The sequence below is a fragment of the Haliaeetus albicilla genome, chromosome 1 (assembly GCF_947461875.1).
Source record: "Haliaeetus albicilla chromosome 1, bHalAlb1.1, whole genome shotgun sequence".
Classification (NCBI taxonomy): Eukaryota; Metazoa; Chordata; class Aves; order Accipitriformes; family Accipitridae; genus Haliaeetus; species Haliaeetus albicilla.
Window position 1 is genome coordinate 44,707,747 of NC_091483.1, and position 24,742 is coordinate 44,732,488.

The 24,742-nt window shown below is 37.3% G+C and overlaps 1 protein-coding gene across 2 annotated transcripts in view; it reads right to left on the minus strand.

Moving 5' to 3' along the window:
* The window catches only part of GLRA3 (glycine receptor alpha 3), a 99,019-nt gene extending 75,196 nt beyond the window's left edge, over positions 1-23,823 (minus strand). Inside the window, exons 1-2 of one of the 2 annotated variants that reach the window (XM_069787310.1) lie at positions 23,296-23,823; positions 2,163-2,290 (exon numbers count right to left, since the gene is read on the minus strand). In XM_069787310.1, coding sequence (XP_069643411.1) covers positions 2,163-2,290; positions 23,296-23,414 — 247 coding nt within the window. In that variant the 5' untranslated portion in view covers positions 23,415-23,823. The remainder of the gene's footprint in view (positions 1-2,162; positions 2,291-23,295) is intronic. The other variant, XM_069787317.1, reaches the window with a different exon arrangement.
* Between the last annotated feature and the right edge of the window lie 919 nt (positions 23,824-24,742).

Genomic DNA, 24,742 nt, shown 5'->3' on the forward strand with positions numbered 1-24,742 from the left:
ATAGATCTGAATCATTCTGGGCAGATTTGTTCAAACTGCATAGCTGTCTAGAAGAATTAGAATGTGCACTTTTTGAAAAAGAACAATGTCAAATTAGGTTTTGTCTCTCTAAATTTCAACAGTTACAAAACAAGGCTCTAAGTCTTTTGAATTATACTTTCAAGAAGTACTGTATTGAATTCGCTAATCTCTAAACCATCTGCCTGTTCTTCACTGTAGCCCCATTAGAAGACTCTGATTGCATGGTGTCCATGACAAACGCCAAAATCCAATCCCCAAATCAACTGCTAAGCTATAAACTCCTCATTTTTAAATGCTTCTTTGTAGGACTTCAGGAGACTCAAAGAAGAAAGAAGAAAAACTGCAGTGCTTAGATTTTGCCTGAGGTCTTCTTTTGCTCAGCACAGCTTTACCTTAGGTTGAACCTGCAGTTTGCATGCTAAAGAGTATACTGTGGCAACAAGTCAAGGTAACTTCAATAAGGAGCAAAAATAATTTAAGAGCTACCACCCATATAAGAAAGTAATTTTAGAAATACAGTGCTTTGCATTACTTTGCAAATATTGATTCATACATTAATGCTCCAGGAAGCCAGGCACTGGAACATTCTTCAAAGTAGTTCTGGCAAGGAAAGGCCAAGGGACTTACTCTGTATGGTCATTAGGGATATTGATCACTGTTGTAAATCTTTTAGGGATGAGTTTGAATTTCCAGTGCATGTTTATCATTTCCTGAGAAATATCAGCACCGCTAACTTATTAAAAGCAAAGCATTTCCAGCTGCAGTAAATCCTTGGTAATAAGTTTATATATACAGCACCAACTTTTTATGGCTTACTGATGAGGAAGTAATTTGATGAACTACTTGGTCCTTATGAATCAGTCTGGGCAAATTCTGGCAAAACAAGCAAATAGCAATGGCTTTAGAGGCATAACCACTTAAGTTCCTGGGACTTGGAAATGTCAAAAAATTATAGAATTCAGTGCTGCATAAAAACTAAGGTAGAAAGGCAGTGACAGATGACTTAGAGGAGGAAGGCCTGTCTTCCTAAAGGAAAATTTTTGTAGTAAAAATGGAGTAAAACCTGCCTTATAGTGAAATGTTAGAGCTAAGAGAATCTCTTGGACTCAGGAAGATAGGCATAGGAGAAGACAGCTAAGGCAAATTAAGAATAATATCATTTTTAATCACAGTAGGTTTACTCTTCAAAAAAAAAAATTATATTCTGGAGAATTTAAAGACTGATAAACTTGATTTAAAGATTCAGAAATAGAGTTAAATATAATTCCAGTATATTATTGGTACTTTCTGCATTCTAAAAAAAGTATAGTCAAATTTACATAAACTTCCCAGACTGCAAAAGTTAGAATGGGTGGTATTTGTCTGTATAATAATTTGTGTATTTGTATAATAATGTAGTTGGTATAACCCTTCATTAAATACTCTACTTCAGCATGCCTGAGTCTGGTTTGCACTAAGACCCTCAGAAGATGTAACCATTGCATTTGCAAACTTTGGACTTTCAATCTTCTTTGAATCTCTTTTGTCTTGTTTGAATCTCATTTGTGATAAGTGCATGAAAGGCACACACCACAAGAAAATTCCAGGTATTGAGAACCTGCAGTTTCAGTGGAGAACCGAGAACAGGGAAAGGAACAAGAGGAAAGATAGTCCCTTTTGCCATTTCAAAGTACAACTGGGGCACAGGAGTGAGGAATCTATTTTAGTGATAGATTTGGTAACTAAGATAAGCTCTCTTGAGTTTGACTCTGATGGTTATATTATTAACATACTCTTCATTTTAGTTAGGATCAAGCAGGTATGAGGATTTGGCCTCTCTTTCACAGAACTTGCTTTCTGGAGTGCTTCAGGCTATGGTAGTCCAAGGTGGGAATTTGAATTCATTAATAAGCATTTCAGGAAAGGGGAAAAAAAAAACCCGAAACCATATTAGACAATTCAAATCTAGTGATAAGCTAAATTTCTAAAAGAAATGTTGGGCAGATGTGAAATGAACTGTCATAGCAAAGAAAGGCAAAAGAAGGCACTTTTTTTTTTTTAGTGAGTGTACTTCTTCATTTTCACATTTATTCCAGAAAGTGCATTTATGTGAGAAGAAATACTGAAATACTGAAAACCTGAAGGTTTAGGTTTGAAATTACCTTTGAAATTTGGTCTGATCCTTGCATCGTAGCCTGACATCCTACCCATTAGCTTATCCAGGAAATCAGATGGCGACATTGGCATGCTACGAGATCTTGCACTGTCTGTTTCCTTTGTGGCTACCAAGCTAACAGCAAGGAAAAACAAACAAACAAAAAACCAAAACAAAACATTTTGTTAGCGATTTTGTTAGGGAAACTTTAATTTTACACAGTAAATCACTTAGTTCATTCTTGTATGAACAGGAAAATAGGAAAGCTAAGATTGCCTTTCAAGCTAGTTTACCCTTCAAAAATAATAGTAGCAAAGAAATGGAAACGCCAAGTTCTTTTTATATCTGTCATTTTATATGCAAATTTTTTTTTGCTAAGCTGCATAGTTATAGGTTGCTGTTCCCTCTTCCTCAGGACTTTTGAAGATTAATAACAGTTTCAGTCAACAGTAATCAATGCATTATCACAGACTTAAATAATATCATCACACAAATAGCTGTGCATGTGCAATGTCATAATTTGGAGTCTATTCCAAGATTGGTCTGTTTAACTGGGTGTGCTGTAATAGAAGCCTAGATCAGAAAAAAAAAGTAGTAAGGGTCTTTCATAGAATAGTACTACTACCACTGATTTTTGTCCAACCAATGTTTTATGTTGATATTTGAACTTAACACAATATATCAGTCTCTTGGCAACTGGTATTCTTTAACATTTTCTTAGAGGTTCATTTTCTGTTAAAACAAAAGTGACTGCTGCAGTGGAAAAAACCCAACCGCTTACTGAAGGAACTATTTTTGGGCAAAATTTTCATCTCAGGGCCACATGGTAAGTGTCATCTCCAATAGCCTCCTCTCCATGCGCATGCAGAACTCCCACTGACACTCTAAAGTGTGCTCTGCACATGTGAAGAGAGAAGAGTATTGGCACTGCGATCAGCCATGCGGACCCAAAGAAAAGGTCTTTACTGTTGTGGAATGCTTACTTGAGTGCTGGCCAACACATTGAAAAAACAATACAGTCAGTAAATACATACATAAATAAAATTGTGAGTAACATTGTGATACACAGTGCAACTAAAACCTTTCATGGCTTTTGGGAGTCTCAAAAATGATAAAGACCTTTTTCCTGTTTGTGCTGACTTCGAGTCAAAAATCTATTGCAAAAGGATGTGAATCTCTTTTACTTACCCACTTCATTGTCTCCTATTAATGCCAATCCACTCTTTTAGAAGTGCTTAAATATGCCTTTGTTTAGAAGTAAACACAGGCAATAATGTAAAACCCTTCGGAATTTTCTAACTCATAAAAAAACGATGCTGAACTTTGCTTGTTAGCAATGGATGGACTTCCAAAATAGAAAAATTCCATACAGGTACGTGTGTATGCAGATGCCATATTAAGTGCAAATTGGCAATGTCATTTTTTTTCCTCCCAAGACTGTGTTAACCAGGACATGAAAAGTTACAGTTTTATGGCAACTTCCATTTAGAAGGTCTACTAAAAAATCTGTCTTCAAATTTGAAATTTGGATTTAATAACTTAAATAAAAGACTATTTCGTATTAAGTCTTCAGTGTTCCAAATTTGGGCATGCACAGAATATGAACATAGAAACCTCTAGAATGCTGTGGTTTGCTCATCTTTGAATTAAAACTGGCAATTAAGTCTTCTAATTGTAGTATTATCTGAAATCAGAGAGTTAAAAATTAATCCTTCTGCTTATTTGCTTATCTCGTGTTTATTCTATATGTAAGTTGATTTACATATTTCTAGATTGCTCATAAATTTCTGAATTGTTGGACATTTCTAAATTGTTCTGAATACTTTGGTATCTCTTTCAGTATTATCTTTCAGTAAAAATGTTTCTTTAGTCTCCTTCAGTAGCTAACCTAGTTCTTTATTTCTTCCCATAGCTGGAGAATGTATTTCCCTTTCTGAGAAAGTAAGTACTTAACATATCCTTTTTCTAGTTCAATTTCAAATTATCCTATTGGCATAATTTTCATTATCAATCATTCTGAATGTATCTGATTCATCGCATTATTGCAACTTGTAGTCATTTATATTTCTGTAAAACATCTTATGTGGTTATAAAGCAAATAAAATATGGGAGTCCAAGTACACTTTGCTGGATTTTATCTATTTGTAAGGCAGGACAATCAAGTTACTGTGTATATGCATATATATATATATATAAAACACTTAGATTTCTTTCTTATACTCTTGTATAAGAAAGTTATATTTCTATTCCACAGGGTATATAGAATTCCGACACAACAGGATATTTATCTCCTATATTTTTATTCTGGACGTAAATAAATTCTCCAGAACACAAATATAGAAAAGCTCATTGTGAGCTTAATCTTTCTCTGATCACTTTCTCTGAATGGAGAATTTGTTTGTTTGTCCTTTATTCACTTCACTGAACTTTTTCTAAATCTTTCTTTGTTGTACTTGTAGTTGTTACTTTTAAAGGCTGCCATGGAATAGAGTACCTTGAAATTAAGGCAACTAATGCTGAATAGGAAAAATAGTAATTGCTGTGACTATGGATTTTCTCAAAGTGGCATTTACCTTTTTGTATGACAGCATCATTAATACTTGCTTTCATTAGTCAGTTAAAACTCTCAGAATATCTTAAATAATTTTATTGCCTGCTTCTGAAAACAATAAATTCAGCATAATTAATAAATATTGTATAAGCCAGTTTTATTGTAGAAATCAGCTGTAATCTGTAACTAAATATTTCTTCAAAGAATGTTTTCCCTTTTTCTCAGCTTGGTGTGTTACTGAGTAAAATCTGGTTGAGCACTGCAGAATTCTGTCCTTTCAAATTACCTTAAATAGAAAACATGTATTTCAAGAATACTATTGGACAAATAATACTTTCATCTATCTGAGCTGACTTGTGGAATATTCTTCTAGTTAAAAAGGAGCAAGACTTGGTAATATAGTAAAACCTGAGTAAGGTAGTGGATTTTAGGAAGGCCTACCTGGCAAAGTACAGGTTTTCTGTTTGCAGATTAACATAAAAATTAATTCTGCATGGTAAGGATTCTTCAGTTTTATTGTAGACTGACTCTGAAAAATAAGCCTCTGGCTAAGTGGTTAGAGAAAGTTACACTCCCTTCATGAAGTATGAATTTAGCTCCTTTTAGTGTTAATGCACATAGCTTCCTCCTTGACATCCAACTATTCCATAAGTCCAGGAATGGCTTTGTGTACCTCTAGAGGGAATTTACTCTGACCTGTCACTTTTTTTAAAAGAATTTGTGCATCCATTTTCTAACAGGCAGAATTAGAAGAATTTACTATCAGCAAAACTTTTATCCTGTGGTGCATTAGGAAGTAAGCTACAATAGACTTGTGATTAGCATAAAGTCATCACACAACTTTAAATTACTGAGAAGAAAAGCTGTACATTTTTGTTCACAGGTAGAGGCAACAACGGCTTCTCATTGCTGAAGACTCTTATTGGAGAAAGGTTATAACCTCCCAGTCTTCTGGGCTATTCATATTTTAACAGGAAAAGTTACCAACAAGAATGCTAGCCCTGGTAGTGATTCTGTGTTGTTCCTGTGGGCTATTGGTAAATATCACTAACAGTTATAAGGATTTAAACCATTTTCCAATTTCAGACTTAAAGCAGTACTTTATTTCACTTTCCTGAATGTGTACTGAACATCTTTACAATGGAAATTAAGCCTTGCCAAATAATTAAAAAGAAATTTGTTAACAAAAGTAGTGGACAAAAATCAAGAAAAAAATGGAAAATGTTGTCAAATGACATATTCAAAAAATCATTTGTGGCCAGCTGAATCTACACGATCAAAAGTTAGGGTAAGAATTTTTGTTCCAAATAAGCTGTTATACAAAACCAGGCATGAACAGAAAATTAGAATCACCAGGACTGTAATTACTCCTGTCTTTGGTCTATTCTGTCTGTCAAACCAGTGTTCACCTAAAATCTGAGGAGAGGTGAGCTTTGCATCATGCCCTGAAGACTGTCAAGTTGGAATTTCAGGGACTGAGATAGGAAAACATCCTGAATCACAGGTCTGTGATCATCCATGACTTACGAAAAGTCATATTTGAGTCAGAAAGTGTTAGGTCAAGCTGAGGACATTTACAGTGGGATATAAATGTTAGAGAGCAAGAAGCAGCCTGGCACAGCCAAGATGCAACTTCTCTAGATCAGTACCCACATCCTAAATTCCAGACAAAAAGCTGCTGTAGGGAGTTGTAGTAAGAATGGTGTTCAGCACTGACATCTGTGATCCAGAAAGAAAATACAGTATCATTAATGGTTTAAAACTAAGAATTGCAAAAAAAATAAATTGACAGAGGTATAAATATTGCTGAGGGCAAGAAATTTCTTAAGTTCAGTTCATTTAAGTAGAACAGTTTAAAACAGACAGAGGAAGGCTATTAAGAGATACAGGAATTGGGAATGTGGGCAGAGTTGGAGAAAGCAGTGAGTCTGAAGAAGGATTCAGATTCATGTTGAACAACTCAGCACTGTTGTGATAAAGTTCTCACTGCACTACTGTGTTATCCAGTGGTGTGGAAAGATTGAAAGAGTGAGTAGAAGCATGAAGGTCACTTATTATTTTATATGATATTAATGAGAACACTTCTGGGACATTGCATCAAATTCTATGTCCAAGTTTTAAAAGGATATTAAAGCATTAGGAAAGGTACTGAACAAAGCCACTAAACCATGATCTGAGAGTTAGGGAAATTTTCTTAAAGTAGGAGACTTTAAGAGCTCACTCTGCTTAGTTTATCAAAAAGAAGATTGAAAAATAACATGACTGAAGTGTTTAAATACCTCAAAGGGACAGAAAATGCTGGGCATTTATCTAAAGAACAAAGGCAGAAGAAAAATCAATGAGAGACAGACAAATTCAAATGGGAATTCAGGCACACAGTTTAATAATAAAGGTAACTTAACAGAAGATCAAACTGTACCAGCCAAGACAGTATAGCTTTCTGGAAGAAACAATTTAGCAAAATATAAGGTATTGTGTTTCATATATGGCCAGTTTGGTGAAAAGGAATGACCTATGATATATAGAAAAGCAGGCAAATTCAGAGTAGACATTACAAATCTCATGCAGAAATCTTCAGATTGCCAAAACACACTTTATGGACTTGAAGAGCTTAAGGAAAGGAAGCAATGAGCATAGTTCAAAGTGGAAAACTGTGTCTTCTCAGGGTCCTTCTAAGCTGGGGTTGGGTTGCAGGCTTGCAGTTGCCTGTGCTGTAACCTGTAATCTGGGTTGCAGGTTGCATGTGGTAATGTAGGCTGATTTTGCTCAATTCCTTTCACAGCTGGGTATTTGACTTACCCAGCAGTTGTATGAGCATCAGCTCCTTACACAGTATGGAATTAAGCTCCAGAATGGAAACTGCACTTGAGCTGCCCATAAACTACAGGCAGCTTAAAAAATCAGAGATTGACCACTACTAGGAAAAAAATGAGCTAATGTTCTATCTATAACATGCACCTGCAAAGAGGAAAGGATTTTAAGCTAAATGATAAAATTTTCATGAAAGCAAATAGATATGAAGAGGCCAGGGTAAATTTAGATCATAAATTAAAAGGCTTTCAACCACTGAAACATTTCAGTTCAGAATAGTTTAGCACTTTGAGTAGAGATAGAAAAGCCCTGTGTGTTTGAAGACAGAGGTAGATAAGGATATTAGGACGCTGTGACATGTATGACTGTGATTGCAGGTGATGGGACTCAGTTCTAACCCCTCTGCTGAGGTTATGTTTACATTATTATTGATTCTTTTACGCATTTAAAATAATTACTACTACAGAACTTTGAAAAAATATATAGTTAACAGAGCTATGCAGCCAGAGCACTAACATCTACAGAATTTAAATGGGAGATCTCATCTAGCAGCTGGCAATTTAGACAGCAAGAGAAAGCACAGATCATGAATCTGTGCTCCTGAAATGTCTATTTAAAGTAGGTATGTTTGTGAGAGAAAACCTTACTCTCTTCCCTTCCTCCAAAAGAAAATGATGAGAAAAACTCTTCAAAAGGAATTTCACAATCTCCACAAATGTTTTTTCCTCTAAAACATTTAAAGCTACAATGCTAAAGCTTTCCCATGTTTTTCTGAAGAACCACTGTATTCCTACTCATAAGCTGTCTCTTTTCTATCTGCTCCATACTTCTGCACATTTTTACCAAAGCACAAATAGAGGAAAGGAACATTACAAAAGAAAGTGCTTTATATATGCTTTATTTTAAAAGACATTTTTTCAAAAGTAATTTCAATCATACTGCCTTTGAGACTTTTGTATCATTTGTGTGCTACAGAAAGTACTGTTTTTCACTGATTTCTCCTCTCTTTTTAAAACTTTTCATCTTTAAGGTGGGTTCTTAAAAATCACTTTCAATGTGTTGTTTCAGTCTTAAAACAATACCTACTTATTTGCAAATATTGAAGAAAAGAAGTAATGGGCTACTGTCCACATTCGTATAAGCAAGGTTGTAGCCCTCCAGAAGAGCTTAGTAAGAGTAGTATAGACAAAAGGTGAAGGAAGAAATTACATTTTACACCATGTACTGACTCTTTCCAGTTTGTTGCTGCTACAGGTGGATGACAGAGATAAAGAAAGAGTATGGTGTGCTGTAATGATACCTTCCACTGGAGACTTCCCAGAGAGAAGTTTCCAAGACCAAGTTAGAGCAGTCCTCTAATTTATCTAACTTATTCTGAGAGTAGTCTCCAGAGTATCACTAACTTACTTCTGAATATAATTGATACAAATTATCTCTTAATTAGATGGTATGTTCATTTTCTTCCTTCCATAGTTAAACTACCAATGTATTTTAACTTGAAAATCTTATATTAACACTAAGTTACTGTTGTATTTGGCTTGCTGATTTTTCTCATCTGCTCATAAATTATTTCTTTTGTCTCAAACACAATCCATCTTAGCTATTCAGAGAGGTAGCAGTTTTGTATTTCACCTTACAATACATACTACAGAGCTTTTATATGATGCTTTGCATGCATTACGATGGTCCAATAGCTCTTTCATTTCATTTCATCATTTAACTTATCCTCTAAGACTGCAAGCGTGGCCAAACCCCTGGAGCAACTGGATCTTGTGTTTGTGGTCCATTCTCTCCAGCCGATGTTTGAATGTTTTTAATGCACTTTTTACATTAAAAAGCTTTGCAGAGAAACTCAAGGAAATTAATTACACACTCATAAGGAAAGCTAAAACTGCAGCCAGCCAATATGCACTCAACAGCATCTCACAAACAACAATACATGAAAGCATTTCAGTAAATTAATCTGAATTGCTACTTATTCACTGGTTCACCAATAATGGTTGGGTAAATTAATCTCATGACTACTTCCCTTGATTCTGTAACTGTAAGTTATGGTGATAGAATTCATCAATATTAAAACAAAAATTAGTCAGTATAACCCTGTAATTAACAAGGTTTGCTGAAATGAAATAATCCTCAAATAGGTGGTGTCTGATAATTGCACTTTGAAAACTGTGGCAATAAGATTTTGTGGTATGAAGACAGTATTTAAACCCTATTCTGTGCAATATAGATCTCTTAACAAAATGTATTTAGTACGATTAATGGGAAAAATGAACATGATGTTTGAAGAGGTCAGAAGCATGGGATTTTTTTTTTGTAAAGGGAGTGTCTCTAATTATCTGATCTATTAATTGAAGTACAAAAAGAACTAAAAAGATCAGAGTTTATAGTATGTAGAATTTGCTCACATTATTCCAAGAGTGAACATAAACCTGACAAAAACACCTTTTTGACAGATGAATGTTCCAGAATGTGACAGCTTAAACAAAAAAACAGCAAATGTTAACAAGAATGACCACTGAAAGCCTCAAGCCCATTCAGATGAAAGTGTTTTCCATGTTTCAACAAATATAATAAATCCTGCTCTTTCAGAAAGGTGAAAACCGCTTTCAATTTCAGGAAAAAATAAATCAATGTAAAGAATAAACAATACTAAGTTGTTTGATTTTTGCGGATAAAGCTGTTTCCTAAAGTTTTTCCAAAATTTTGCAGTTTGTCATTAAAATGCATTTGTTCAGTCAAGTAGCATGACACAGATGTTCTTCTGAGGTGTGATGTTTTTAAACTGGCTACCCGAGATAGCTGTGTCAGAGGAGAAATTAAATTCTCTATTTTTTATTTCAATAAACAATTTTGACTTTTGAAAGCCTTGCAAATGAGGCAAATATTGTGGACTGGGAGCTCAGAAGGGGGGACACATGTTTAAAGCAAATAGTTTTAAAAATTGCAATAAAATTTTAAGGCAATCTCTTCACTCTACTGAAAATTAAAATCCTTCACATAAAACAGAGGATAAATAGACTTCTCTTATTGGAGTCCGTTCATCAGCAGTATTGATTCATGAGAAGCCAGGGCTAATCTGGAAAGCCAGGAGCTGTGTCAGAGGATCACAGCTGCATGGATCCAGTCCTGAAAGTGACATACAGAATCAGCTGTCACTGCTGTCCCATTTTAGCTCACACAGAAAGAGTTTCTTCTGAGGAGCAAAACAAGACTCAAGATTCAGCTTCTTCTCTGATTTATCTTTCCGAAGACTCAATCTCTTCACATTATCTACATTGTGAACCCAGGGTAACTGAACTCCTAGTTTAGATGCCTGAATTACATAATTTTACCTTCTTCTACAGTTCAGGTTAATGCAAGGAGATAATTTTCTTCCAACTCCTTTCTATTCCAGCACGAAAATAATTCTGCTTGAGCTTTATTGGTGAATAAATTAATTTCATTATGAGGGACCAAATAGAACAAAAAAAAAAGAAAAGTGAGTTTCCAATGGTGAAAGAGTAGTGGAAGAGTGATGTACTACACCCAAAGAGATTAAATGAAGGAGAAAGAATTGTTTCCAATGTCTCAAAAAGGACTGAGATTACAAATGCTTCTCCTATTATTTCTGTTAAAACTGACAATAATGTGTTGCTTGCTAATTAAAGATGAATTTTTTTTATTTGTTGCAGGTCATGAAGTTGTTAGTTCCTAATGCAATGAAAATGCAGATTTTCATATCCTACAATGTTTTAGCTAATAATTTTATCAGATCAGAGAGAAGCACAGAACTCTTAACTCACATTTGCCAGAGAAAAGGCTGTCACTTCAACTAACAGGAGCAGAAGCATTGTATCACCAGTATTTTAAAGAGGTATTTTCTAAGAAAAGTCTTCAGGAGAATTTTAAATATTTTCTGCCACAGGTTATATTTTCCACTGATTTTTCACAGTTTTAGATTTTTCTAGTTGCTCTTTTATCCTCTTATTTTGAATAAGTTCAAATGGTCAGATTAATTTTTTGATATAATCCTGCAGAGATAAGTAGAGTTACATCCGGACACATTTTCAGCCAAAGTAACAATTTTTATGTGAAACAAACAATAAATTTCCATTTTAAGATCACTAATTATCCATTCTTTGTTGTTTTAGTGATTCAGTTAGAAATGAAAACTACGTGAAAAATACATGGGATTGCATTTCAGTGAAACTATTAAAAAAGTCTTTTCTTTCAGACTTGGAAAAATTTCATTTTTCTGTTTCAGTGACTGAAGTAACATTGCATTTTAGTGTTCTTTTTAGGTTAGGCAATGGTTACAAGCATTTTGTTATGATGTTCCTGATACCTTTATGGTGTCATATTTTTTTTCCCTTTTCTTAATACAGTTGAGAATTCCTCCAGCCCTACAGTCTTCCTCCAGTCCTGTTTGTCACGGAAATAAAATGGTATAATGTTTATAGCTTATTTACTTTATGTACTATAGTTTAAAAAAGCTTTGGATTGCTGTGGAGTGTTTCAGCTTTTCTTAACAGAGAATAAAAATACAGAACAATGGGGTTTTAATTATTCTGATTGTCACTCTGACCTGATCACCATTCTACAGGTCAGAGGGCTTTATATTCTAGATGATGCTAAATTTGTATATACTTATTTTTGTTTGTGACTCAGTGCACATATATAAGCACAATGCTTTACTACACCCTCCCGCCTCCCCTCGCCCCTTTGGAAAAAAAAATTTATCCCTTAGGGTAAAGGAATAAAAATAATTTGTCAGCAGTCTTCATAATCCTATGGGCATGGCTTTCTAGCTTAATTAAGGTATGGATTCAACTGGATTCAATAAACCACAGGCTGTCCCTCTAATTTTAATTTGTTTAAGACAAGTTTGTTGCCAATTACAGCCATGCAGCATGTGAATTTTCTTGAGATTTTTTTATGAATTGTGACTCTAATCTGCGTATTTGTTCATTGTTTTCCCAGAAGCACCTACTTCCTTAGTAGTCTTTTGTACCTGTTGTATACCTTATTTTTATAAATGTTCTAAACTCAGGTCTTACTTTCTTGCTGTTTCTTAATTTACTCAACCTACATTTTTGGAGAAAAAGCTAACTCAAACAGCTATACAAGGAGCAGAGAATGTATCAAATATTCAAATTCTGGCAAATCTCTCACTCTTCCAAAGATCTACTGCATGGGTTAAGTTTTTGAACTAACTTTGAATTAAAGATAACTCAGATTTTCCCAAAATTCAATTAACTGTTTGGGTGGGTTTTTTTTAAGACAGAAAATACTTGGCTAAAATGAACAGAATATCTTTGAAAATAGAAACTGTAAATCACTAATTTATAGCAATCCGAACTTGCAATACTATTAACTGAATAATGGAGAAAAGATATTGGAGTAATGGATAGATTGCAAAATGACCAAGTAAAATAATTTCAGAATATTATCTTTTATAACACCAGATATCCTTCTATAAAGGCTTCTCAGAGCCGAACAATTACATTTATTTCTGTGATTAATGAATGATTCCTCTAACCAGCTGAACTTGTGCAGGAACTGACTGGTGTCTTTCACCACCGTAATGAATAGTAATTCAACTGATGTCAATGAGGCCGCACTAGATTGAAAAGAGAATTAATTAAAACAAGACTTTTGCCTGGCTAAAACTGCAAATTATTGTTTTCCAAGGCAAAACAGAAATTCTGAAAACAGAATTCTACAGATTATAGCTGCTTGGTTGATCGTGTATGTTGAATGCATCCCCAAATGTCCTTTAAATTGTAAAGCTGCATATTACTGTGTTTTCTAGTTCTAATTCACTGGATAGATTTTTTTTACTATTGTTGTGGCATTGCCCCATCAGCTTACTTTGCATCCACTAGGTTGCTGTACTCTCACTCAATATAAACAGGACAGTGTCCACTGAAGTGTGCAACTGTAGAAAAGATATATTTATCTTAATCATAATTAATGACCATTTAGAATGTCATAAGTCTTCTGTTCCTCTTTTGCCTGGTTTTGCTTTAAAAATCCACTTTTATGAGTTGAAAACCATAACTGAAACTGAAACTTGGCATTCTTTGATGTTTCTTTTCAAACAATTATTTTACTATTTGTAAAAATCTTCATAGAAAATCTTATAACAGAATGAAATGGTTGACGTTTATCAAAACTGGATAAAAATTTGATTTTGAATTAAAACCCCAGGGTCTGTGAAGACTGAAGCACAATTCAATTAAACACTATTCCATTTGCCTTAGGGAAGCTCTGCTTGTACCAGTACAACAATGTTGTCCTGTATCTTCAGTGAGCCTGTCAGATGGCTCTTAAGAAGATGAGAGTTTTTCCCCCAAATAAGTTTGATGAGGTATGAGTTCAGTTAGAGAAAAGCTGAATATAGCCTGAAGAGTCACGCATCTTAAAATAAAGTATTTCAACAAGCAGGACTACAGCCCAGACAAGTCAAAACTTATCAGTAAGTAGAACTCAGTGCTATATAAAGTTCTTGCCCAAAACACTTCTCATGAAATTGTTTATTTTGATTAGTCAGCTAATTAAAGTGTAGATACTGTGTTATTACTATTGATTAAGAATTTTCAATTAAGGCAATATTTCTAGTTGAAAAAATACTGATTTCTTGAAATAGAGTTTTACAGAAACATATCTGTTTCAATGTTTTTTTAATGAAATGCTGGCAGGCTTGGGTGGACTATTGTCCAGTGTCCTTTCTGTTCTGTCAGCCACAATTAGTTTCCTAATGTTGGAGGGAACTGCAGGTGAGGTCATGGGTTCTAATTTTCAAAAATTTCTCTGAACATCTCCCCCACAGAATTGACAGTGATTTTTTTTCCTGCTTTGCGCAACTTGAACTTCCTTCTATGCATTAAAAAAGCAACAAAATCTTTTCAGAGCTTTGGAATTTTCTGTGAGCAGGAATGGTGATGTTCAACCAGCTGTGTTAATTTACATGTGATACATGGATTAAGTAATTTTTTCCTTTTTATGAATTCTATCCAGAATCAACACTATAATAATTCAGTATAAGACTTTCTTTAAGCAACAACAGGGCTGAGCTTCAGGGTGATGATAAGAGTGGCAGGATTCATGCCACATAATGACAGAACCCAGTGTTCCTAATGCATGCACTGAAGCATATTCCTTACTGAATAAGTCAAAGAAAATAATGTGAAGGTTAAAAAACAGTGCTGCTAGCCTTTCATATTTCCAAAAAAATTATTGTGGTCCACTACACGCATTCTCTTTCACACACAGAAAGTGGTGTTTAAACTTCCCCTCAGATACACATTTTGTCTTTGCTATACTAGTCTTGCTTATGTCAGCACCCCCTTCATTATCATCTGAGTCATCTAAGCTTCGTATAAACAAATGGAAATATGCTGGGCGAAGGAAAGATCATGACATGCACCAATCCCCCGCCACCCCCTGCAGAACCTGCATGGGCTGGGCCGGGGGCTTCATGGGGTCCAGGTAGAGCACCCCCTCCCCTCCCCTTCCCTGGGCGATTGTGGAGACTTTGAGGAGCCCCCCAAACAGTGTTCCAGTCTTTATTATGTGCAAAACACTTCATCTCCTGAAGGAGTCATCACTGTTAAAGAGGATGAAAAAGGGCATTCTGTTAACCATTACTTAGGGAATCTGAACAAGTGCATTTGTGCTCACATTTTGATTACAGAGGAAGATTTGAGTACTTTTACTTCCAAAGATCTGTGTACAGGAACAATAAAAACAGGTAAAGATATAGGTATATTCGTAGAGTTCATTTGCACAGTGTTAGAATTTTGGGATAAGTTTTGGAGATTTTAATTTTAATGCATATATGGAGAAACTGCTTGCAAATAGCACTTTTAATTCCAGTTCTCTACTGTATGGTACTTTTTGTAACCAGGGATTACTGTCTCAAGAGGGTGCATTTCATATTCACTTTGTGTAGTAAAAAATTGCAATATTGTTCAAAACAACTGAGTATCCAATCTTTAGCGTGCAAGAACTAAAGGAAAACAGAAGATAGTTTATTTTACTTTATCTCTTGCAAATTGAGAGTTAAAGCAAACTCTGATAAATCTGCTTCCTTTTTTTTAGAAAAAATAAAAGTAAGTTTGCATAAAGCATTCTTTCTGATAGAATAAAGCAATGAAAAAACCCACTATGGATTTCAAAAAAAGTCTTTTATGGGATGTAGTCCAGATGTAATGCTGATATCTGCCCACTTTGATTTTAGTTCTAATACTGCTGAGTCAATGGTAAAGGATCTGACCCGATAGCATCAGGGAAAACATTGCTCAGATGTGCATCCCTTCATGGAGGCATTATATAGATGCTTAGGCACAGAATTAACATTTAGATTAGAATACTGTAGTTAGTCATAATTTAGCTGTGTGAAGTCAGTGCTTTAGTCATGATTGATTTCAAAATTTTTATTTTTATTTTTCCCATCAAAAAAATGAAAAGTTTTACCCTACTTTTGCCAGCAAGTTACCACTTTGTGACATTTATTTTATTTATCTAGTAGGGCACCCTTAGCCAGCGGATACTTTGCTCACAAAACTGGAAGTTTAGTTGGTCCCTGCAGATGAATATATCTTAGCCTACATATGCCCAGAGCATGGATGCCCCTGTGCATTACTGAATCTAACAGATGACAGTGCAGTTTTGAAAACTTTATGAAATGAAAGCCTTAGCAGGACAAGAACTCAGGATCTTTTTAATAAACAAGTCCCACTGTATCCCAGAACATTATAAACCAGCTTTTCACAAAAAAAGTCCCTAAGCTCTGCAGTCACCTACTAAGATGTAAAGTAATAATAATTTTAAAAAAACCTGAAGAACTGTGCTGGTATAACTGTATTTACTAGGCATTTCTGCTGAGTGGTTAGTTGTGAAATTAAAGTTAATTAAAGGTAATTTTTGGTAAAAATTATACAAATTTCTAAGCAGCCAATTTTATAGAAAGTCATCTTAGAAATGATATATTATTGTACTTATGGGTCCTCAGAGATGCTATTTAGGGTTAAATTAGGCTCATATTTTACCTTTACCTTTCAAAATTCTGAAAGGTAGAAAAATGTATTTTACAAGAAACTGGAGATAAATTCTAGACATAGTGGACTCTTATGCAAACTGTACATAGTATTTGAAGCCTTGGGCAATGGTGAGATGGGTAGCATGTTCCAATATTATATTTTTTTCTATCAAAGGTATTTTTATATATATTTTATATCAAAGATGGAATGCAATGAAGGGCAAAATATTAAGACAGTAGGTTATGTAGTTATAACTGCAGCTTGAATTTTAATCAGGAAGAGGAGAAAATGAGTTTGCTTTTTTAAATGTCATAGGTCTACTGATTTTGCTTATGATACCCTTCCTAAATTAGTTTTAGCTGTAACAGTCACGTACAAGTTAATAGAAATTAACTCAATCTCACAGTCTGAGATAATTGAGTACTCCTGTGTTTGCTTTCTACTCACTTCATTGTTTCACTGAAACAGTCTCAGGATAATCTGCTGGCTTGCTTTTTCCTATAGCCATTGATTTGTATTAGACAGTAGCCCCACTATTTGTGCAGCTCCATTATTTCAACAGCCCCATCAGTGACCACATGATTATCTCAGGTCAGAGTCTTCTTGAAGTTTTCTACATTTTCTGTGGTCTCAAACTGTTTCCCTTGGAAACTACATTTCGCTAATGTTTCATGTCACCAAATAGAAACTTGAGTAATAACAATATTGAAGAGTTCTGATCTTCCTTAGGGAAGTTCCCACCTGGAAATAGTCCTGACTCTCCCCACAGTCCCTGCTCATTTTGTACATCTGTGGTAGGTCTACAGGAATAACAGGGTGGTATGTGGTATAGGAAAATTATATAGGAAGTGTTCATTATGTAGAAAGTCCACTGCAATGTAGACCAAGTATTATTACCCTGTCTGCTGTTGAATAAGGTTGGAGTAATTCATTACAGCTGACTGGAAGAGTAATAACAAAATGCATTCTTTTATACTTTTATAACCATATGCTGTCTATTTTTGTACTTTTTTCCTTCATTCTTTCTTTTTACTGTCACTACTTAGCATTTGTATTGACACAGCATCTAAAGACATCAGTCAGGAAAGATCATATTGTTTCAGAAGCCATAAAAAATAATGGATTATAGTCCCTGCTAGAAAAAAGTACAGTCTCAAAGATTCTCGCCTTCTTTTCTCTTGACATTACTGTGCAGACAGTTCTGCTTCATGATGCTCTTCTAATTCTTCTGCTTTGGTCCTGCATTCTTGTTACACATAGTTTCTAGCTGTGTCTTTTCCTGTTCTCTGAAATGTTCCCTTTCTGCTGGTAGTTGATATCCTCAAAAAGGTGGCTTTTACTCCATCAGTTCACAGGGCCTACATATCAGTGAAAGTAAAGCTACTCCTTTTTAGTTCCCATCTCCTTTTACTGATTCTTCCAATAAACATCATGAAGATTAGTAGAAAAAGCAATAAAAAGGAGAAGATGCAACACCACACAGAGGGGCTCTTCATTGTTCATTACTTGAGAAAAGCTGATTTGCAGGAATAATTCCCTATAGGTATTATTACATAATACTCGGTAAGGTCATTTGAAGCTTGTATTCTAAATCTGTTAAAATAAGAAACTCTAATCTTATAAAAATTTTCATTTTCTCTAATTGTCATGATTCCTAGGATATCTGGACAAGACTAATCTGATAGAGGAGCCACTACCTTTTTCATCATATAGAAGCACAGCACTTATCTCACAATATTGCTTGCTTTCAGTTGTTAGCATCAGTCGGCTAGGAATGAATTAGGAGAGGTTGAAAAGTAAGAAAATGACATGGGCATGGTAAGAATTGAAAGATTCATGTTTTTAATTGAAGTTTCCATGTTATTTATTTTTCTTACAGTTTATAACATTATAAACTCAAAAATCTACAAATAATTCTTTCTCAAAATTATAAACATGGTAGTTGCACAAATAATTGTTCTTTATAGAAATAAAGAATGGATAGTAAAAGTTCTGATCAAATTCATACTCATGACAAAATTCCTATTTGGTTCAAAGGGATTTCAGTGTTTTCACTGGTATAGTTGAAATATAAGAGAATTTGAATCATGTATTCTTTGTCACAAAACCCCCCACTTCCTTTTTGTCTGAGTTTTGGAAAGTACAATGAATGCCTGCCTATGGGTACATCCTGCAAGGGAACCCCGACGCTGTCCTCCTAACATTTTTTTAAGGACCCTGAGCACATTTCCTTCATCCCAGGGGTTTGGCTACCTGGACTTAGTGCCATCTCTGATAATGCAGCAGCCCAGCTTTGAAGCAGAGCTGTTTGATAAAAAGCTGTAGAAGCCTTGGCAGGGGTTCACCCACCCCTCTTCTCTCAGGAGCTGTTTTTTTTCTTTCTTTCTTTGTTAATTTCTTTTTTCTTTTTTCCTTTTTTTTTTTTTTTCTCCCTCAGGAGTGCTGGGGAGATGCTCTTGGTCTCTGTGCGAGCTACTGTGCAAGTATACCTTTACCCAGCCTTGTACGTTCCTAATTCTGACCCTGAGCCTGATCTGCTGACCTGACCTTTTGCCTTGACCTTGGACCTGCCTCATCACTACCAACCTGGCCTGTCAATCTGAACTGTTGTTTGGACTGGATCTGCTCTGCTCCTGCACAGGTGCTCTGCAACTGCAAACTTTGTTGGTAGGATCCCGCTCCTGCCTGCCTTGCTGTGAGTCTGAACTCCCAGCTCACCCTCCCTTCCCTTGCTGCTCCCTGACACATACCAAATCTTTTTCATTAGGACCTGGAGTCTGTCGACTGATTTATCCCACAGTAACAATCTTTTCAAATTGAGTCTGGGCTGCTGAGGAAAGGTACTGTGCTTCAGTGCTCTCATCTTGAATTACTACATTTTCTTTCACACACTATTTTATTCACATCCTGATTTTAACAGACACTTTTACTTCTTGAATAGTATTGTAGGTATAATTCTTATTAATAAGCTACTGAAGTCTCATTAGAACATCTGAAAATCTTTATTTTCAAAGATGTTTTTGATGATATGTCTGAGTTAATATTTTCTAGCTGTTTTTTTTTTTCTCTTTCATTATTTGGAGGAACTAATGCTGGCTTAAAGGATATTGACTTCTGCTTCTTAAAGCTATTCATCTGAAATCAATTTGCAATACAATGCAAGAATAATTTCAAAGTCAGTTAACTGTAAGCTCGGGCATGCCCCAGAGTTAGGTTGCTTGGAGGTTTTTTCCACAAGAATCTGGTCTCTACGTGCAATTAGCTGTCTCTGTGATACTGTTTCCTTCAATATAAGGACAATGGGGTAGTGAATAGAACAAGGAAAGAGTCAATAACCTAATCGTAGCATGATTCTTGTCTATGCTAATATGGATAACTAAAGAAGTATCATATAGGGAGAATCTATTTTGCATTTCCACAGTGCCACCTGCCTTTTCACCCTGTGCTTTCCCCATACACACATCTACATATAAAATACCTATACTATACTCTTTAAGGAGAAAGCAGAGTGCCTGGCAAGTCCCTGACAGTGTAGTTCTAATAGACCTGTGTTGGTGCCCATGCAAGTTCGAGAGCTGTCATAAAACTGTTTGAATCAGAAATATGGTCTTCGTGTTGATTCTACAAATATGATCTTGCTTTCAGCCTGACCTCTTGGGATCCAGACAAATCCAGAGGAATTTCGGTTAACAGTATTACTTTAATGAAAACTCAGAGGAATACTCAGTCTTAGAGATTATTGTAATTTCAAACCATATCTTAGAAGTGTTTATTTTCCTCCTTTGGTAGTGATTTACAGTTATTTTTAGGCTCCATTACATTATTTTCCCTAGCTTTTACCCTCATTTTTACACCTCTACCCTCTTCTTAATATCACACTGGGGCTTGGCCTGGCAGTCATTAATAAATAATAATTTTTTATTTTAGGTCTGATTATAGCTTTTCTCCCAGTCCTTAAATATATCACTGAAAACATAATAGAGTGCTATGTGGTTAAACCCTTGTTTTTCATGTCTAAAATCTATTAATATATTACCAACAAGTATGTTATTAATCTAAGACATAGTAGTACAAACATGCACAATATTATGAAAGACTATTAACAACATTTTAGTCTCTCTACAATGTCTTTCAGAGATCAAATTAATAATTAGATCCTACTACAATCTATATACATCTTGTTTCAGTCATTTCCATTCGAAGAGACTTTAGCTGAGGGATGAAAAATTATATTGAAAAAAAAAAATCAGGTGCAGTTTCCTCTTATGAAGCATGCCAATCCAGCGACTTTGCTCATTAAAGTAACAAACCTGTAACTTTATACTGAAAAAAACCCTTTCTGTTTTCATTTGATCTGTACTGAAAATAAAACTAAATGTCTATCTTCACAGGCATATAATTTAAACAATCACTTTAAACAGCCTCAGGGCTGTTGGACAAGAATTGAAGGTTCTTCCTGTTAGGTTCATTCAGTCTTCTCACACAGCCTTGAGTGCTTGTTAATAAAGAGCAGAAAAGTTTTAATGTTGCACAATGTAAGAGAACATACATTATTTTTTTCCATAACGTCTGAGCAAGTGAAGCACTTAAGGTTTGGTTGTTCCTAGAAATTCATGGCACATCCATCTTCTCACTGAGGGTGTTTGATACATGCTAAGGATAGAGTCTGTGTGTCTTACACAGAGTGGAAGCAGCGTCCTCCTGTTCCCTGTTCCCTTTGCTCTAATGTAAATAATTTCACAAGGCTTAAGTTGGAAAAGAACTAGAATTAATGGCTCCAGGAAGATTGGGAATTTTACAGGTTTTAATCTTTTAACTTTTTTTTTTTTTTAACACTTTTTCCATTTTAAAGCACAGAGAGAACTCCTCTGTGTCTTGAACTGACTCCGGTTTCTCGGGTATTATTGCTAGACATAAAGTCACCAGCAGTGTCTATATTGAGATACATATCAAAGTTATACATAGATTCTGAGCAGCTTTCTGAAGTCTTTCTCAGACTATATACTCCTTGTGCACAGTAACCATGTTCATTGTCATAAAATGACAATTTAAGAGCAGAAAGCTATTGCAATACAACAGTTATTTGGAGACTGAACAGAATAGTTTGAATTTATGCAAAATAAGATGCCTGTATAGATTTTGAAACAATTAAATGTTAGTCCAGAATTATGTGATGCAAAATAGACGTATGCTTTCCAAAACTGACTTTTTCACTTCCCCCCCCCCTTGGATTATAATAGGTGTTTTTATATCATTAAAATAAAGGATGAATCACTCAACAGTAGGGTGGCATTTAAATAATATGCAGAGGAAAAATAAGTTCTATAAGTACATTGAAATAGAATAATAACAGCACAGTACTGCTTGTATTGCCTACACTACACAGGGGTTTGGTCATCTACTCTGAACATTAAATACTCAACGCAACTGGAAAATTTAAGCTGTAATATATGTGCATCTACTCTTTCTTCCCAGTGTCAATTAATCCCATACCATGTGACCCAGTTTCTCAAAATCTCTTTCTTTTGGCACAATTACAATAAAACCACATTATAAACTATTTATGTTACATATGTTGATATGAAACAGGTCATTAAGCTAACTTCAAAAAGGAAAGATTTGCTATGAACCTGGGAGCACCTGTGAAGCGTGCCATCACTGTGGGGCACTGCACGCTACCGTTTTAACTTTGTGGTTATAAATCCCTTGCATGTATAATTCCCAAACTCTCTCTGGAGAACCACTTTTCAAATTTAAGTTTCCTTTTTTTATCTTTGTCAAGTAACAATGGGAATCTTCAAACAGTCTGGCACTGTCATGTTATATGCCATAGTCTGTTTATTGTGATATGGAGCTAGAATGTTTGTTGCTAACAAGCATGGCTAACTCTGCATCACCAGTGAATACATGATGACATTGAAGTCTGCTTCTTTAGATGTCTGATTCTTCTTTTTAAGTTTTGCCTCACCTTTAAATGGAGGACTCAAGTTTATTTTACCCTGTTAACACCACGCTTCCAGAGCTATGTATTAAAAGGATGCTTGCATTGATATCATAACATTACTTTAGCTAGGAAAAGTGTGCCGGGCAGAAAGTAGAAAAAGCCGTATGAACCTCAGTCTTCTACTCAGGTCATAATCGATGGATATGTTGCTGTCTTTCATAGTACAAATCCTAGACTGCCGGTGGTACAACAAATGCTTTCCCTCTTGAGGGCAATTCTGTAGACCATATCCTCTGTTCACCCAGCTATCATTTTTCTGTTTCTGTATAAGACTTCTCAGACCTAACGTAATCCCCAATTTTCCTTTTACTGAAAAGAACTGACAGTAATAAATAAGTCCATATATTCCCAACTCAGACCATCTTCTGTAACTTTTATGTATAGACACTTTGCACCTGAAGAATTTTCAAGATCACTAATGTTAGAATTCCTGCTAAAAACAGTGATAAAATTCACAGATCAAACAGGGAAACCCTACCTGTGAACAGCTGAAGGGAATGCACAGCCTTCAGCATGCAAAACGCAAAATCAAATTCGAGGCAATGCAAAGTTACAAAGCCATTCGTGAAGCGCGGACCCCACGCATATAGTTTCCGTGCCCGGAGTCTGGCTGCCGAAGGCAGCCGGGCGTTAGCGGTGAGGCAAGGCAGTGACCGCGGCGACTCTCCGCGCGAGTCCCAGGCATTTCAGCCGCCCGAGAAAACCGGCGGGGGAACCTTTGCTTCCCCAAAGAAAAACAACTCACCTGAGCAGTACCGCGGCTTCCCACAGACAAAATCCCGAGACAGCCGCGCGGAGGTACCGAATCCGGGCCATGCTGCTCGGGGGCGCCGCGGCGCCCTGGAGCGGTCGTGTCCGAGCCATCGGCGGGGCTCCGCGGCGCGGCGCGGCGCGGCGCGGCACGGCTCGGCTCGGCTCGGCGCGACTCGACTCGGCTCGGCGCGGCTCGGCGCGGCTCGACTCGGCTCGGCGCGGCTCCCCGCGGGCGGGCGGCGCCCCAGCACCCTGGAGAGCTCCGGCGGCTCCGCGCCCGCCGCCCGCCTAGTGCCCGGCGGCGCCCCGCGCCCTCCCGCCGGGCCCCGCCGCGCCGGGCCCGCCGCTCCGCATCGCAGCCGAGCGGGAGCCTAATCTCAGCCGCGGCGGCGGCGCCCAGCCGCGGCGGCGGCGGCGGGAGCCCACCTCTCCGCCCTCCTGCCCCCGGCTCCTGCCAGCAGCCGGCACCCCGCCGCCGCCGGCCGCAGCCCGGGCGCGGAGGGCGCCGCGGCCCCGGCGGCGGCGGGGCGGGCGGGGAGGCAGGGCGGGGGGCCGGCCCCGGCCGCCCCCAAAGTCCCCCCCGTCCCCCGTCCCCCGCCCCGCAGCGCGCTGCCGCCGCGGAGGCCGGCGGGGCGGGCCCGGGGCGGGCGGCGGCGAGGGGGCGCCCTGGAGCGGCTGCCCTGGAAGGGGAGCTGGCCCCGCCGGGGGCGCGGGGGAGGGCTCAGCCGGGGCTGGCGGTGGATGTTTGTGCTGAGAACGGCCCCGGCCGGAGTGAGTGCCTTCCCTCCTGCGGGAAGAGGGGCGGCGGGAGCGATGCCCGGGCAGGGCAGCTCTCGTCCGAGAGCTGGGGCGAGTTCACGGAAAACTTGGGTCTCGGAAAGGGCTGGGGAAGGAGGGGTGGGGGACTTACTCCGCTTTGTCGGTGGGGCTGGTGGGGCGCTTTTTCTTCGGAAACGGGGGGGGGAACCCCCACCTCTGTATTTCAGTCTATTCTTCTTCTTTGAAAGTAGAGTGCTGGTGGACACAGAAAAAGTCTATCCTGTTCTACTGCACTTTTTCGAAAAGGGAGATGATCTAGTGCCATAAGGCGGACTAGTAGGGAAATCCAAAGAGTTTGAAAGCTTGGCTGGGGAGGAGAGTGGAAGGGATTATGGGAAGGAGCAAGGGAAAGAGCATTGTAAAACGGAAACAGGAAAGTTATTCATGAGAAGAGGGAGGATCAGAGCATGAGTTTACAAGTACAGGTTACGGTAGGAAAGTGAGGTGACTACAGTTACTGTTAGAGAAACCAAACATTTCATGCAAGCCAGGACCTGCTTGCACTAGAAAAGGGTAAGGATTTATGAGTCAATAGTGAGAAATACTGCTTGAGAAATTCTTGTGGGAATCTGTACGGATTGTACATGAGATACAATGAAAGATATGTGAGGAAGGGCTAT